Here is a 15,849-nt window from a genome sequence, read left to right as displayed (position 1 = left end):
CGATGGTTTGGACATGTGCAAAGAAGGCCTACTGACGCTCCGATTAGAAGATGCGACTATGGGACAGAGGTTCAGGGCCGAAGGGGTAGAGGAAGACCTAGGAAAACTTTGGAAGAGACTCTAAGAAAAGACTTAGAGTACTTGGATCTAACGAAGGACATGACACAGGACCGAGCACAATGGCGTTCTAAGATTCATATAGCCGATCCCACTCAGTGACTTGGATTTTCCAAGTCTCCAACCGAGAAGTTTTCCTTACTCAGGAAATTAAGGGAACACTACCTCAACCTACATGCTCCACTCACAAAGCCTCAACAAAAGAAAATTCAAAGAACTTAGCGAAGAAGGCTTTGGTGTTTTTAACACAATACGTTGAAATGAAGGAAAGCTTATTTATTGATATCCCCGATAAGCTACAAATATGTACATATACATAAGTCAAAATAAACAAACAATAGGGAGCCTTCACAAAGGTTGCTTAGGAGAAGTCTCAGTAGTCGGTAGAGCCCCAGAAAGAGAAGGCACCGGAGGGGGATCATTCGGAGCCTCAGTACTGGACAGAACCCTAAAAAGGAGGAGGCATCAGAGGTTGATCATTTGGAGCTTCATTACGCGGTACAGCCCCAGAAGACGAAGGCAATAAATGCCTTTGGAATAAACCCACAAATCTCTGATGATCAAGTAAAACCTGACCATCAGATTCCTTCATCTGGTCAAGCTTCCTCTTCATGTTTGTAGCATAGTCATGTGCGAGCCGGTGCAACTGTTTATTCTCATGCTTGAGCCCTCTAATCTCCTGTTTGAGACTCATCACTTCAGCCGCCAATGATTCAACTTGGCGGGTTCGAGCAAATAGGCGTTGGGCCATATTAGACACAGAACCTGCACACTGAACACTGAGAGCCAGAGAATCCTTAACAGCTAACTCATCAGACCGTTTGGAAAGTAGTCTGTTATCTTTGGGAGTGAGAAGGTTCCTGGCCACCACCGCAGCGGTCATATCATTCTTCATCACGGAATCCCCAACGGTAAGAGGACCAGTAGGGGAGACGAAGGATGGACGCCATATGTTGTCAGGAGAAGGCGGGGCTGCCTCTTCAACAAGGTTCAAGTCAAAACGACGGTCGGAGGGGCCAGACATTTTCAAAGGTGTTGAAGAGAGAAGAGGTCGGACAAATCAAGATCTTAGAAGTGCAAGAATGGAGCTTCTACTGGTGGAGATTCAAGTGTGCTTTGGAACTTAATGCCAGCCCCTATAAAAATCTGCACTCGACGGAGCTTCAGAAATCGAAGAGGCGCCTACTCAGAAATCGAAGAGGCGTTTGCTTTCTCAAAAGCAAGGCTGCTCAGATACCACGAGGGTCGATCTCAGAAATCGAAGAGGCATTTGCTTTCTCAAAAGCTGGGCTGCGCAAAGACCACGAAGGCCGATCTCAGAAATCGAAGAGGCGCTTGCTTTCTCAAAAGCTGGGCTGCTCAGAGACCACGAGGGCCGATCTCAGAAATCAAAGAGGCACCTACTTTTCCAGCCTTGTCAGCACCTGTCACACGCACACTCAGCTTTGCGGAAATTATGGGCATTCGGTCGAAGACTTCTGGTGAAGTAGAAAGCACATGAGTCTTACTGTTCAATCACCCACTTCCCACACGCAACAGTAGCTCATGGGTACCACAGATAACTTTGCCAAAGTTATCTGCCAAAGTTGAACACGTGAAGTTTGCAGCTCCCACTACATCGCTCTGACCAAGAAGGGTAAAAGAATAGCAAAGAAACAACACTAACAAAGTTTAGACACATAAATTTTGAAGGTCTAGCTACCATATTATTACCCACAAGGGTAAAGGAACAGTACCACTGCTGGATAATTGGAAAGTCCCTGTGTGTCAACCTCTGTGCTTCATGGCAAGGTAGACTAGCAAACATGCCCAACCTTTAATCACATTCGAGAAAACACTCCCAACAAGATTGCTTGCTCCAAAATCGAAGAGGCACCGTCTTCCGAACCTCGAGAGCCAGACTCCCAACATGACTACTTTCTCAAAAATCGAAGAGGGTAAAGGAACAGTACCATTGCTGGATAATTGGAAAGTCCCTGTGTGTCAACATCTGTGCTTCGTGGCAAGGTAGACTAGCAAACATGCCCAACCTTTACTCACATTCGAGAAAACACTGCCAACAAGATTGCTTGCTCCAAAATCGAAGAGGCACCGCCCTCCGAATCTCGAGAGCCAGACTCTCAACATGATTACTTTCTCAAAAATCGAAGAGACACCGCTCTCCGAATCTCGAGAGCCAGACCCCCAGCATGATTGCTTTCTCAAAAATCGAAGAGGCATCGTTCTCCGAATCTCGAGAGCCAGATCCCCGATAGGATTGCTTGTTCGAAAACCGAAGAGGCAACACTTTCCCAACTTCAAGAGCCGGATCTCCTTGGATAAAGCTGTCTGTAATCTTCACACGCAACATCAGCTTTCCAGATACCACAAACCACTTTTTCAAAGTGCTCTGACAACGTTAAAACATGTAAAGCTGACAGCTCCCACTACTGTGCTATGACCAAGTAGGGTAAAGGAATAACATTACTACTTGTTGTTAAGGAGACTCCTATATATGTCGACCTCCATCCCCAACGGACAGGCAGACCTGCAAAAATGCTCAACCCTTCCTCATATCTGAGAGGGCACTCCCAACGAAGCCTTTCGAAATATTCAGCTTTCTTTCCCCCCGATAATACCTCTGCAAACAAGCTATACTAGAGCAAGAATATCTCATATCATCAGGGTTAAAAGCAAGAGTATCCCATATCATGCTTTTTCCCTGTCTTTTCCTTTGACCTTGTTCTTACCTGCAAGACAAGGAGAAAGAGAGCAATCAGTCAGTACTTGGAATCAAGCTTCCAGCCAGGAACTGACTGCCTGGAACCCCTTACCTGATTACTTACCTGACATTGCTCTCGAGTACTCATCTTCAACATCTTATGCTTCCAGGGAAGATACCACATCTGCCTGAGGAACAGATAGGGCAAGGGAGAAGGATACAAGGAAGCATGTGGAGACAAGCGTAACAGCACACGTGCCGATACATCCATTACTCTGTCAAAGCAAAAGTATCCCATATCAGCAGGGTCGAACGTACTCTAGATTTGATGGACTTGTTTTGACCTTCAAATTCTTCAGTCGGCCTTATACTCTGAAGGAAACCAGAAAACCCTCCAGCTCAGTTCAAGAATAAGCCTGTGGAAAGTTACTTCTTCAAAAGCAAAAGTATCCCATATCATCTCTTCTCATTTTCTTCTCTTTATCCTTCATGCTGCCTGCAAGATAGGGAGACTGTGAACAATCAGCCGGAGCTATGATTGCTTACCTTGTCTGTCACCTCTTTCAGCAGATCCCCTAGCTCGGCGACTTGGGGGACTCCTACTACATGGTTTGTATCGCGCTTGACCAAGCCTGAAACTACAAGTAAGCTTCAAGTGAAATTGATACATTACCTTGTGCATCTCCACCAGTTAAAGATACCACCCCTGGATGGAGGAAGAGTACTTCCAGAGAAGATGCCCATCTACCTATGAGACAGATAAGGCACGTCAAGACGATACCACACTCCGATACTTAGAAGTTTCGTGATTACGAGATCATTCTCCCACAATATTTCCTAATGTCATTTGTACTAAATCATTCACTTGTACTCACTAAAGGAGAGCTTGAACCTATGTACTTGTGTAAACCCTTCACAATTAATGAGAACTCATCTATTCCGTGGACGTAGCCAATCTGGGTGAACCACGTACATCTTGTGTTCGCTTTCCTATCTTTATCCATTTATATACTTATCCATACTAATGACCGGAGCAATCTAGCGAAGATCACAAAAAGCGACCGTTTTCGCTACCTAAGATCTATCGTGCAAGAGAACGGAGAATTAGATGGAGATCTCAACCATAGAATACAAGCTGGATGGATGAAGTGTAAGAGTGCATCCGGCGTGTTGTGTGACCGTCATAGGTCACTGAAGCTCAAGGGAAAATTTTATAGGACGGCAATTAGGCCAGCGATGTTGTATGGCACAGAATGTTGGGCGATGAAGCATCAACACGTACAAAAAATGGGTGTGGCGGAGATGAGGATGCTTCGTGGGATGTGTGGGCACACGAGAAAGGATAAGATTGGGAATGAGGATATCCGAGGTAAAGTAGGAGTAGCCGAAATTGAAGGAAAGATGAGGGAAAATCGGTTCCGGTGATTTGGACATGTGCAAAGAAGGCCTACTGATGCTCTGGTTCGAAGATGTCACTACTGGACAGAGGTTCAGGGCCGAATGGGTAGAGGAAGACCTAGGAAAACTTTGGAAGAGACTCTAAGAAAAGACTTAGAGTACTTGGATCTAACGGAGGACATGACACAAAACCGAGCGCAATGGCGTTCTAGGATTCATATAGCCGACCCCACTTAGTGGGAAAAGGCTTTGTTGTTGTTGTTGTTGTTGTAGTGGTTAACGTGGTTGTTTATTAATGGTTATAGTCGAGTGGTATGGGCCGTAATTTTAGTCAGTCCGTTTCTTTCTGGATTGGGCTTGGTTTTCTGTTATTGGATTTTTTGTCCCTCTTTGTAATGTTTTAAAAGGTGTGGAGTTGTGTGAATATATATTTGTGTCTCTATAAGTAAGGCTCCCTATTTTCTATACAACACTGTGCATTCGTTTTATGTTTGTATTATGAAGTTTCTATGATAATTACTTACAAATGGTAGTGCTTTGGTCATTTCATGATATCTTCATTTTTATGATGCATGGGGCTTAACCCCAATGCCAAAAATTTGTTGGAATCATTTGTGTTACTATAAATTACCTTCATTGATAACAATACAAAATATTGTCTGCAAACTATTATTTCAATTACTGGTAAAGATTAAAATACGAAAATGCATGCTAAGTGTACCTATAACGGCGTTTAACTGTTAGAGAAAGAAAATTATGACAAATTTTTCTTTTTTAATTTTCAAGTTGTTAAAAAATATAGATAGGTAAAAAAGAGGGTAAATAGGTAAAAAGGGGTAAAGGGGTTAAAAAACGGATAAACGGGTAAATGGTTACAGTTAAATGGGTACGCAGTTATGGGTATGGTTAACTATTTATAAATGGTTATGAGTATGGATATAACCGTTTAGGCAATTACCCAATGTGTAAACGGTTATGCAGTAAGAGCTTAAACGGTTATGGGTAAATAACTGCGGTTACCCGCCCTCCATAACCGTTGCCCATCCCTAGTCATGTGTGAAATGGAGAGAGAAAGTCTTTCTTTCTTGTTAGAGCCAAGGTCCAAGAACAACAGAGTCATTGGTGATCTTCTATGTGTTCCTCTTTGTTTGAAATTAGATATTTTTTCTTGGTTCAAAGTTTTTGCGCAGAACATATGCACAACAATGGTGATTTTCTCTCTTCCACCACCTACCCAGACCGTTGTGTAGTCCTCCGAGGTCCTCATAGGCCCTTCTTCGGACTTTTGGGTAGTCCTGAGACCACCTAAATTCATGAAAGGATGCCTCCTAGTTGTGGGTCTCACACTACATCGAACTTCATTAATCTGAACCGTCTATTTTTTAAGTTGAACCTCATACATCATCCTTGCAAAATATTAGCCAAATTGGGAATATTTGAGGTATCTAATTGAATTTAAAGAAATTGACGAATATTATGTTTCAAGAAACATTGAAATTTATCATGATGAATAAATAAGGAAATGGTTTTGGATTGAATTGAATTTTTGCAATCATGATCTCTGAATCGAGACTTACAAAATAGACGGTTCAGATAGTTGAAATTTGATGTGGAGTGAGTCCCACGACTAATCCCTATTTTTTTCGAAAAAATAGAGATCCCTCCTCTTAAAGGGCTGTGTATCTGCAACCATGGTCTAAAATATCCATAATATCCCGATATTTCCATCGAACTTTCCATGTTTTTGGACTACTGATATTTTTTTGGACTACCGATATTTCCGATATCATCGATATTTTAGACCTTGCTAAGTCACTCATGTATCTTACCATGCAATGTATAATGTGTAAAATATTGTACTAATTCATTATATATAAATGATTATGGTGTGTTAAAACTTCTTTCATTAATTACTACATATTTTCTACACTCACAATGTTTATCAGCTCGCTATATAATCAACTTAAATCAGTTATATCTATCATGCAATGCATTTCCTTCCAATTTTTTGTGATAAACTAATAGATAATTGACTAAATAAACATCCTGCAAATTTTCAATAAAAATTTCCTAGTTTTTTTTACAATTTCCGTGGTTTTTATTCAATTTTTATCAATATCGATAATATTCCGATATTTCCATTGAAATTTTTGTGTTTTTGGACTACCGATATTTCTGATATCATAGATATTTAATACCTTGTCTGCAACCAATTCTCATGATTTAATTAAAGAGTGGGTTACAATGTAGTTACGACCCTACCAACGGATTCAATTAGATGTATACCCATCCCACTATATATTTTTGTATACCTAAATAAGAAACGTTTAGGATTAGTATGTGCAATTTTTCTTCAATAATCCAGACTACTCAATTGTGCAAAAAATGAATGGTCATGATTGAATTGACGAAATATTATTCAATCGAATGGATATAAAACTGGATTACCAAGTAGTCGGGACTAATATAGACTTTACGCTAGTATGTGACAACTTCTTTTCAAATGATTACAACCCGAAGAAGGAACTCCTCTCATTCTCTCATCATTAAGACCATCTCCAACCGAAAGGGCTATGTTTAGCCCTTGTTCAGATTATAGCCCTACAAGAAATTATTTTGTAAGTCAGACCATATTTATATACCATATCCAACCGAAGGAGGCTATTTTTTAGCCTCCTCAATAATTTATTATTTTAAGTTTGTTCTTTGGTTTTATTGGTTAATTGAATTAAACTACTATATTAAAATAAGGTTTCCTGACATATTTTGAATGCTACTTGAAAATTATTGAAAAAGTTAAAGGAATGATTATTGGAAGAGGTAAGAGAGGGGTGTGTATGAAAAGAGTTTCTGAGGTGAATAGAATTTGAAGAATTGAATAAAATGAGATAAGATAGTATGGAATGGTGAAAATGATGTGAGAAATGGTGTAAGAATGTCTTAGGTATTTACAGGCAAAAAAAATTAGAATTTTTAATTTTTTTTAAATTTCTTCTTAAAAATAAAAAAAATACAAAAATACAGCTCGGCCCAATTGAACGGGCTGGCTAAGGATAGCCAACCTGCTGGCCATATGGTTAGATTTTGGCCCTGTGGGTCCTAAGATTTTTTGGCTCGGACCTCCATCGAATATGAGTTTTGTGTAAATAAAAAAATTTAATAAATAAATAAATAAATAAAATTATCATTTAGCCTATGACCCTATAGCCAGTCAAGTTGAATATGCCCTAAAGTCTTCTGAGACAAGGTGTGCTAATCACTTTGGTTGTTTCCTTGCAAGTCGATTCATTTTATGAATATTTTGAAAGGAAAACTAATGAAAAAGACATAAAAATTTTAAGTTTTAACGATAATGACACAATAAAGAATAAAGTAAATAGTATCAAGATTGATTTTTTAGTGTAAAAATGTGATTTGTCATTAAGTGAACAGTGCCGTGACTTTTCGTTAAAGTAGCATGAGTTGTTGCATGGAACTGAATACAATCGTCCTAACTCTACGCTTTTGGAATTGACATGTTAGATGAACCAATTCTCTTGTAATTTGCAAAGCTTTCGCCACCTTCTGAAAACATGCATTGCCGACAGAGACCTCTTTACAGGCAAAGCCCTCCACGCACTCTACGTCAAGTCCCTCCTTCCTCCTTCCACTTACCTTTCCAACCACTTCATCCTCCTTTACTCCAAATGCGGCCGTCTCTCCGCCGCTCGCAGCGCCTTCAACCACACCCAGGACCCCAATGTCTTCTCCTTCAACGCTATCATTAATGCTTACGCGAAAGAGTCGCACACCCACATTGCACACCAACTGTTTGATAAAATTCCTATACCGGACTTGGTCTCTTATAACACTCTCATTTCTGCTTATGCCGATAGGGGGGAGACTGAGCCGGCGTTGAGCTTGTTCGCTGGGATGAGAAGAATGGGTCTCGACATGGATGGGTTTACCATCTCTGCTGTGATCACGGTTTGTGGTGATGATGTCGGTTTGCTTAGGCAATTGCATTGTGTGGTGGTGTCGGGTGGCTTTGATTCATATGTTTCGGTGAACAATTCGCTTGTAACTTACTATAGTAAAAATGGGTTTCTGGAGGAGGCAAAACGGGTGTTCTTGGTGACGGGAGAGGTGAGAGATGAAGTGTCTTGGAATTCGATGATTGTGGCGTATGGCCAGCACCGCCAAGGGTTGAAAGCGCTGGGGTTGTTTCAGGAAATGGTAAGGAGGGGGTTCGATGTCGACATGTTTACATTGGCAAGTGTTTTGACTGCATTTACGTGTGTGGAAGACTTGTTGGGTGGACTTCAGTTTCATGCTAAGTTGATCAAAACTGGTTTCCACCAGAATTCGCATGTTGGGAGTGGCTTAATTGATTTATATTCGAAGTGTGCTGGTGGCATGGCAGAATGTAGGAAAGTGTTTCAAGAGATCCCTTTTCCAGATTTGGTTCTTTGGAACACGATGGTTTCTGGGTATTCTCAAAATGCTGAGTTCTCTGAAGACGCTCTTCATTGTTTCCGGAAAATGCAACGTGTTGGTCACAGCCCTGATGATTGCAGCTTCGTCTGTGTGATCAGTGCATGCTCTAATTTGTCATCCCCCTCTCAGGGAAAGCAGATTCATGCCTTAGAAATCAAATCTGATATCCCTTCAAATAAAATTTCGGTGAATAATGCTCTTGTTGCAATGTACTCGAAATGCGGAAATCTTCATGATGCAAGAAGGTTATTTGATAGAATGCCAGAGCATAACACTGTCTCTTTAAATTCAATGATTGCAGGTTACGCACAGCATGGGATTGGAATAGAATCGCTACGGCTTTTTGAACATATGCTTCAGATGGATATTGTTCCTACACAAGTAACCTTTATCTCTGTCCTTTCTGCTTGTGCTCACACTGGAAAAGTAGAGGAGGGTCAGAAGTATTTCGATATGATGAAGGAGAAGTTTGGGATTGAACCAGAAGCAGAACACTATTCATGCATGATTGATCTTTTAGGTCGAGCAGGCAAACTGGGTGAAGCTGAGAGACTCATCGAGACGATGCCATTCTGCCCTGGCTCCATTGGCTGGGCTACATTACTTGGTGCCTGTAGAACGCATGGAAATATTGAACTAGCAGTAAAGGCATCCAATCAGCTTCTTCAGCTGGAACCTCTAAATGCTGCTCCATACGTGGTGCTGTCTAATATGTTTGCTAGAGCAGGCAAATGGGACGAGGTATCAACAGTTAGAAAGCATATGCGAGATAGAGGAGTGAAGAAGAAACCAGGTTGTAGTTGGATCGAGGTGAATAAGAGGGTACACGTTTTTGTGGCTGAAGAGATTTCCCACCCGATGATCAAAGAAATTCATGAATACTTGGGGGAGATGTCGAGGAAGATGAAGCAAGCGGGGTATGTGCCTGATTTAAGATGGACCTTGGTAAAGGACGATGAATCGGTGCAAGGAGAGAGGGAGATTAGGTTAGGGCATCACAGTGAAAAGCTAGCGGTTGCATTTGGGTTGCTCTCGACGAGAGAGGGAGAGCCTTTGCTTGTGGTGAAGAACCTGAGGATTTGTGGGGACTGCCACAATGCAATCAAGTTTATCTCTGCCATTGCTGGGAGAGAAATCACTGTGAGAGATGCCCACAGGTTTCATTGCTTTAAGGACGGACATTGCTCTTGTGGGGATTATTGGTGACAATGTGTGAACTCCAGTTCTCTTGCTCCAGAAGGTGAAGTTCCGGCTTCTGCAAACTCGATGCCATTGAATTTTCTTACAAAGCGACTTAGCGTATCAATAGAGGATGATTCTTGGTCCCGATTTCCGTGTAACAAGCCAGATTTTATTCGCTACCACCGCATTGTATTTGTCATTACAGTCACTTTCTTATACAGCTATAGAAGAAAATTGCTGGTGGAAAGGTGGAGCTGAAAGATTTGGAGAACGAAATAAAGCACGGTACGGAAATCAATCACCCTATGCATTCAGTCAACTATGTCAATCAATAGTGACTGTATCCTTCACAACAAAAGTTGATGTCCTTAACGACGTGTCTTATAAAAATAAAAAATAAAAATTAACCCAGTACAGGGGTTGTTTTTATACGACAGCAAAAACAAATTTTCCCTTTATCCGCCAATGTTGCATACCAAAACTTACGAATAAATGATGCTATGATATGTATTAGTGGTATGAGTTAAGGTGAAACACTTGGCAGCTTGGCTGGTACGATTCCTTTGATGTGGCCTGCTCGAACTTCTTGGTGGCAGCTTCGTTTTCTTCTAAGCTGGTCTGGACAAAATAGCGTATCCACCAAGAGGAGCTCCGCATTTTGGCCTAAAAGAAAAACAAAGATATATTGGTCATAAGGTCAATCGGGCAATAAAATGTCACCACTAAACAACCCAAAACAGAACACAACTTATGTACGTGGAACAATTATTAAAGCTCGTTGTAATAACTCAAAACCCAAAGTGATCATGAATGCTCTCTCTCCAACATCTCCTTTAATTATTTCAAGTTAGAAAGTAGGATCAGGTCACTGCTTCATCTATCCGCTTCATTTACCAAAAAATAACCATGCGCTTGGATAGGATCATGCGTAAAATTTTAAACTCAAGCACATGATAAACATAATGAGTAATGACCATCCAATACAAACGGTGAGTGACAACATCCTATAGAGTACTAGTCCAACAGTTATAAAGTAGCATGGTGACATTATACAGGCAGCATATGATCACTTACTGGACGTCCGAATTTGGATAGCTCAGAAACCTTTGCTTTCTGTTGTCCAGGGAAACCTAAACATGAAAGTAAATGGCAATGAAACTAGAAATTATTATTACCAAAAGTAAAAGATCAACAAATGTTTATTAGTGTCTACGGGAATATAAAAGTAAAAAAGTTAAAGAACATTGAGTCAACAGTAAATCATTATGGTCAGAAACACTTTGGTGTCGGTGTATTTCTGATCCAGTATCTTTACTAGAATCTAAAGACAAGGGATGTAGAAAAGTTAATATGTTGACTGGGGGTGTTCATGTGTCTCCAAGAGTACAACTGCTAAATATCTCTAAATTCGTTGTGAGTCGATGCACCAACCAAAACAGGAATACTAGAGGGGACCAAATGAATGTGAATCTTTTGACTGAAATGAAATTTATTACGTGAAAATCTAGTCTGTTATGAACATAAATTCCTACTACCAAACTATATGAAGCTTTTATAACGTTAACACAGAACAGGCAATATGAACTATAAAGGAAAGTACCTGCAAAAATAACAAGACCATCAGAAGACACCCTTGCCAATTCTGGAAGAGTCCTGTTCAGATATTTTGGAGAAAGGTAATCTAAAGCATCTGACACAATCACAAGAGAAAAAGACTTTGCTTTATAGGGTAGAGGGAACTTTATATCGGCCACCCTCACAATGCCTTTGTGCACAAGACTCCTGCAAGTCCTATCAGCATCCTCTATCTCATATGGTTCCACACCCCATGCTTCTATTTCCTCATCTTTCAACAATGCGGATACAACTGAACAAGTATCCGGGCCAATATGCAAAACTTTGTGCATGCTGCCACTATACGCTTTCTTTAGGAAAGGTATTGCTCTATGAACTTCTAGCGTGCATGAGAAGTCACCTGATTATAGAAGCAAATGGCAAAATGCTATTATTACAAGTATGTGAGAGGAAATTGCTAAACACTTGTAAAAAAATACAAAAATCATCAAACAAAAGAAGCGCATTTCACGCCAACAAATAAAGTCCAACGTCAGAAGTGATAAAATGTACAACACAACGTGAAAAGACAAGCAGAAAAGGTCCCAAACTCACCTTCAATCCTACTAACTATGTTGGCACCCCCGCGGACACCTGAATTTTAAGAACAAACATTTCAATCAGCACATTCATATGTAAGTATCAAAATCTTAAAATAGAAAGCAATTAAATTCCGAGAATCAACGACCTCTATATACTGATTGCAGAGCTAGCAGATCAAAATGAACAAATTGACATCATTAAATGTAAATGGGGTAGTTAATAACTTAATACATTCAATATAACACAAACCTGAACCCTTGTAAACATAGCCGATAAGAAGAATGGCTCCCTGAAAATTCAACCAAAACCCAACAAAAAAACACAATTACAAAGCGAAAATCGTAATCATTCGCATTCTTCATCATAATTTAAACATGATTTTCTGAACAATGCAGGAGCTACCCAAGGAAATCGAAAAATCGAATCGATAAAAAATAAAAATAAAAATAAAAAAAGTTACCACGACTACAAGGCCAATGGATAACAAAGGCGACGACTTCGATTTAGAATTGAAGGCTCCGGAAAACGGAAAGCTCCCATTGCGGCGCGTGGATCCCACCGCCCTCCTCGACATGAATGCTGCTTCTTTAAAAGGAAACGAATCCGAAAATTACTGCATAAAGACAACATTAATTAAACATTGTAGATTAGATCCATGTCCACTATTATGAACGTGAATCGAAGCTCGAATTCGTTTAGGTTCTTGTCAAATTTTCCCGCGAAACAAACAGAAGGTCGTATTTTACAAATAATGGAGAAATTGAATTGGGTTTTGGAGGTACCTCAGATTCAGATCGACGAACGAGAGCAGCACACTGGGGATTTGATCAGCGGCAATGGCTTTGGATCTTAGATCTGCGGATTCTTTTTCTTTCGGAAAACAAAATTGTTTTGCTTTTAGCTGGAGAGAGAGAGAGAGAGAGAGAGAGAGAGAGAGTGGGAAGTGAGTGGGAATGTATCTAAATTTTGTATGGCTGTACGGCACGCGGCATTGGCATCATGTGTCGGCGGGGATCATGTTTCCGTGCCTGCAAATGGTTAAGGATACTTTTGACCTTTTATTCTACATATGAATTTGTTTACATTATAATTTGAGCGATATTTTAATTTAATATAAATTATGAAATGAAGAATTTTGACTTAGGTGTAGCATTCACGGATGAAGGCGTAATTTAGTCCCAATTGTCAATAAACTCATGCGTGGGAGGATGGGATTAATGGGGTGTAAATGAATTCAGATTATACTGCCTACATATTCCCAAGATTAGAGAATCAAATCCTTGACGACTAGCCTATGACGATACGTGTAGAAAAATGCTTCTCCATGTCTATGCGTATACGAACGACGTGTATGAGAGAATACGAGACAATCCTTGGTAAAGAGTATTGGATCATAAGAGACTTTTTGGATAATTAAAGACACACAGAGATAAATTAGGGTATTTATAGAAATCTTGAGATAGAGCAATTCCAAGTCAAGCGATAGACTATATAAGAGAGAAGTTACGATAAGATATTCAACCCTATTAGGATTATGATTACGTTGCTTAATCCCTAAGTAATCCTAATTTGACTTGAATTAGACTTTCTTACTTGGGAGACAAGTAATATTCTTTAATGGGCTTCAAGCTAATGGAGTCATCCCGGACTACCATGACTTGTATAAGTCCAATATGGAATACCTATATAGCTCTGATCTCACTTTGAGGGCTTTCCGATCATTCTAACCACCCTGGTCAACATTTTGGGTGAACCAAAATTCACTCCTTTTCTACGATACCAGCCTTTGGACCTGAAACCTTTAGGATCAATGGTAAGGAAAATTACCACAAGACCGGAAGAAGACTGGTATACTTTGGGGTAAATGACAACATTTCAAAACCATGCTTGACTTAACCACATTATATATATGTATATGTCAACAAATGTGAATAGTTTTTTGTGATCTTATGTTTGCAAAACTTACAAATGCTTCAAAACCATGAAACTAATGGATCCCAAAAGAAAATGGGATACAAAAATGATGTTAAAAAACCGAGAACAATGTTGACATATAAACCTACTTGCAGATCATATGGAGTTGAAGTTTGTTTTTAATTAAATTCTAGATGATGCAATGTGAGTCATTGGATCATAGTCCATGTGCATCACTTAGATTTTGTCTTAGTAAGTATAGCTCATGCCATGAGTAAGCATCTCATAGGGTGACTTATTTGGATGGTTGGGTTTGTTTGTTGTTGATGTAAGGTTGAGAATGCTCTCACTTTTTAAAGGTATCATTTGCTCATACACTTCGTGTGAAAAATCAATGAATCATCATATTCTATGAATTTTCTGTGCACACGGTTTCAAACTAGATCTTACCTAGAATTTCCAATGAAAACACCTTGAAGGGATCTTGGGATATTTTGCAATAAGAATTCAAAGGAGACAAACAAGTTAGAAGTGTAAAATTGCAAGTTTGTAGTTTCTTTGAAGGGGTTTAAGCAAAAATTTGATGGGCATGCTACGAACTCCATTGAAAAGACATATTCTAGACTAAATGTAACTTACAAGCATCTCAAATCCAGTGGGCCTTCTAGAAATCAAACAATTCAGAAGAACTAGAAGAACAAGGGAAATAAGTGGGATAATAAGTCGAACTTTGTTTACAAGCAAACTGCTACTCAAGACAAAACCAAGTTCGCATTATGGAAAATGTGGTTTGAATGAAAACCCAAATGCATAAATTATGGGAAGTTTGGTCATATGCCTAGAGATTGCAATTGGAAAAAAAGGAATACAGAAGTTGAACCACGCCAATCAACTTGAGAATACTGGAACACTTTTCTATGTCTGCAATGCTATGATTGAGATAAAAGTGAACATCTACTGGTACATTGACATTGGGTGTAGCAACCATATGACAAAAGATGAAGTTTGTTGATCAATGTGAAGAGAAATCTCACTTCCAAGGTGAAAATGGGAACTGGAGATATTGTAAAAGTTGCTAGAAGAGGCACTCTACTGATTGAAACCAAACTCCTCAAAAAAACACATTCAAGAAGTGATGTTTGTTCCTAAATTACAAGAAAATCTACTCATTGTTGGTCAAATGATGAAGCATGGCTACTATTTGTTGTTTGGAGGAAATGTAGAGAACGCTTTTATGGGTGCTAATAGATAATATTGTGGTTAGAGTAAAAATGAGTGGAAATATATGCTTTCCTCTAAAAATGATGCCTGTAATGCAAATGGTATTGAGAGCTAGTATGACGCATTGCTTTTAAACTTGGCACAAATAATTAGTTCACTTAAATGATACAAGTCTCAGATTGCTTCAGAAGCAAGAAATAGTTCATGGATTGCTACAATTGGAGGACTAAAAGGGTGTGTGAAGGGTGCATGCTTGGTAAGCAACATAGAAATACATTCCCAGCTGAATCCACATAGAGAGCTAAGTTCCCTCTAAAATTGGTTCACATAGACATCTGTGGACCAATGCAAATTGAATCAAATTATGAGAATAAATACATCTTGATGTGAAGATGACAACCCAAGAATGACATGTCTATTTCATGAGACATAAGTCAAATGTCTTTGAGTGCTTCAAGAATTTCAAAGCAATGACAAAATTGCAATGTAGCTACAAAGTGAAGTGCCTCAGAAGTGATAGAGCTAGACAGTTCATGTCAACTGATTTTATAAGGTTCTACAATGAAATAGGAATTCAAAGGAAATTGACAATAAGACATACACCAGAGCAAAATGGTGTTGTTGAAAGGAAAAACAAAATTGTTGTGGAAATGGCAAAGCCAATGCTGCATTGGAAAAATTTG

At 39.5% G+C, this 15,849-nt stretch overlaps 2 protein-coding genes across 2 annotated transcripts; one reads left to right on the top strand and one right to left on the bottom strand.

Moving 5' to 3' along the window:
• The first annotated feature begins 7,646 nt into the window (after positions 1-7,646).
• On the top strand, positions 7,647-10,291 carry LOC126611210 (pentatricopeptide repeat-containing protein At3g49710). The gene has a single exon (XM_050279408.1). The coding sequence runs from the start codon at positions 7,739-7,741 to the stop codon at positions 9,896-9,898; it is 2,160 nt and encodes a 719-aa protein (XP_050135365.1). The 5' UTR covers positions 7,647-7,738; the 3' UTR covers positions 9,899-10,291.
• LOC126611290 (probable pectin methylesterase CGR2) lies at positions 10,165-13,050 on the bottom strand. The gene is made up of 7 exons (XM_050279505.1): positions 12,814-13,050; positions 12,492-12,644; positions 12,281-12,320; positions 12,044-12,082; positions 11,475-11,849; positions 10,949-11,004; positions 10,165-10,537 (listed from the first exon to the last, which is right to left on the bottom strand). Exons 2-7 carry the CDS (start codon positions 12,603-12,605, stop codon positions 10,385-10,387), a joined length of 777 nt encoding a protein of 258 aa, XP_050135462.1. The 5' UTR covers positions 12,606-12,644; positions 12,814-13,050; the 3' UTR covers positions 10,165-10,384.
• Between the last annotated feature and the right edge of the window lie 2,799 nt (positions 13,051-15,849).

The sequence above is a fragment of the Malus sylvestris genome, chromosome 2 (assembly GCF_916048215.2).
Source record: "Malus sylvestris chromosome 2, drMalSylv7.2, whole genome shotgun sequence".
Classification (NCBI taxonomy): domain Eukaryota; kingdom Viridiplantae; phylum Streptophyta; class Magnoliopsida; order Rosales; family Rosaceae; genus Malus; species Malus sylvestris.
This window is presented reverse-complemented; position numbering and strand designations above follow the sequence as displayed.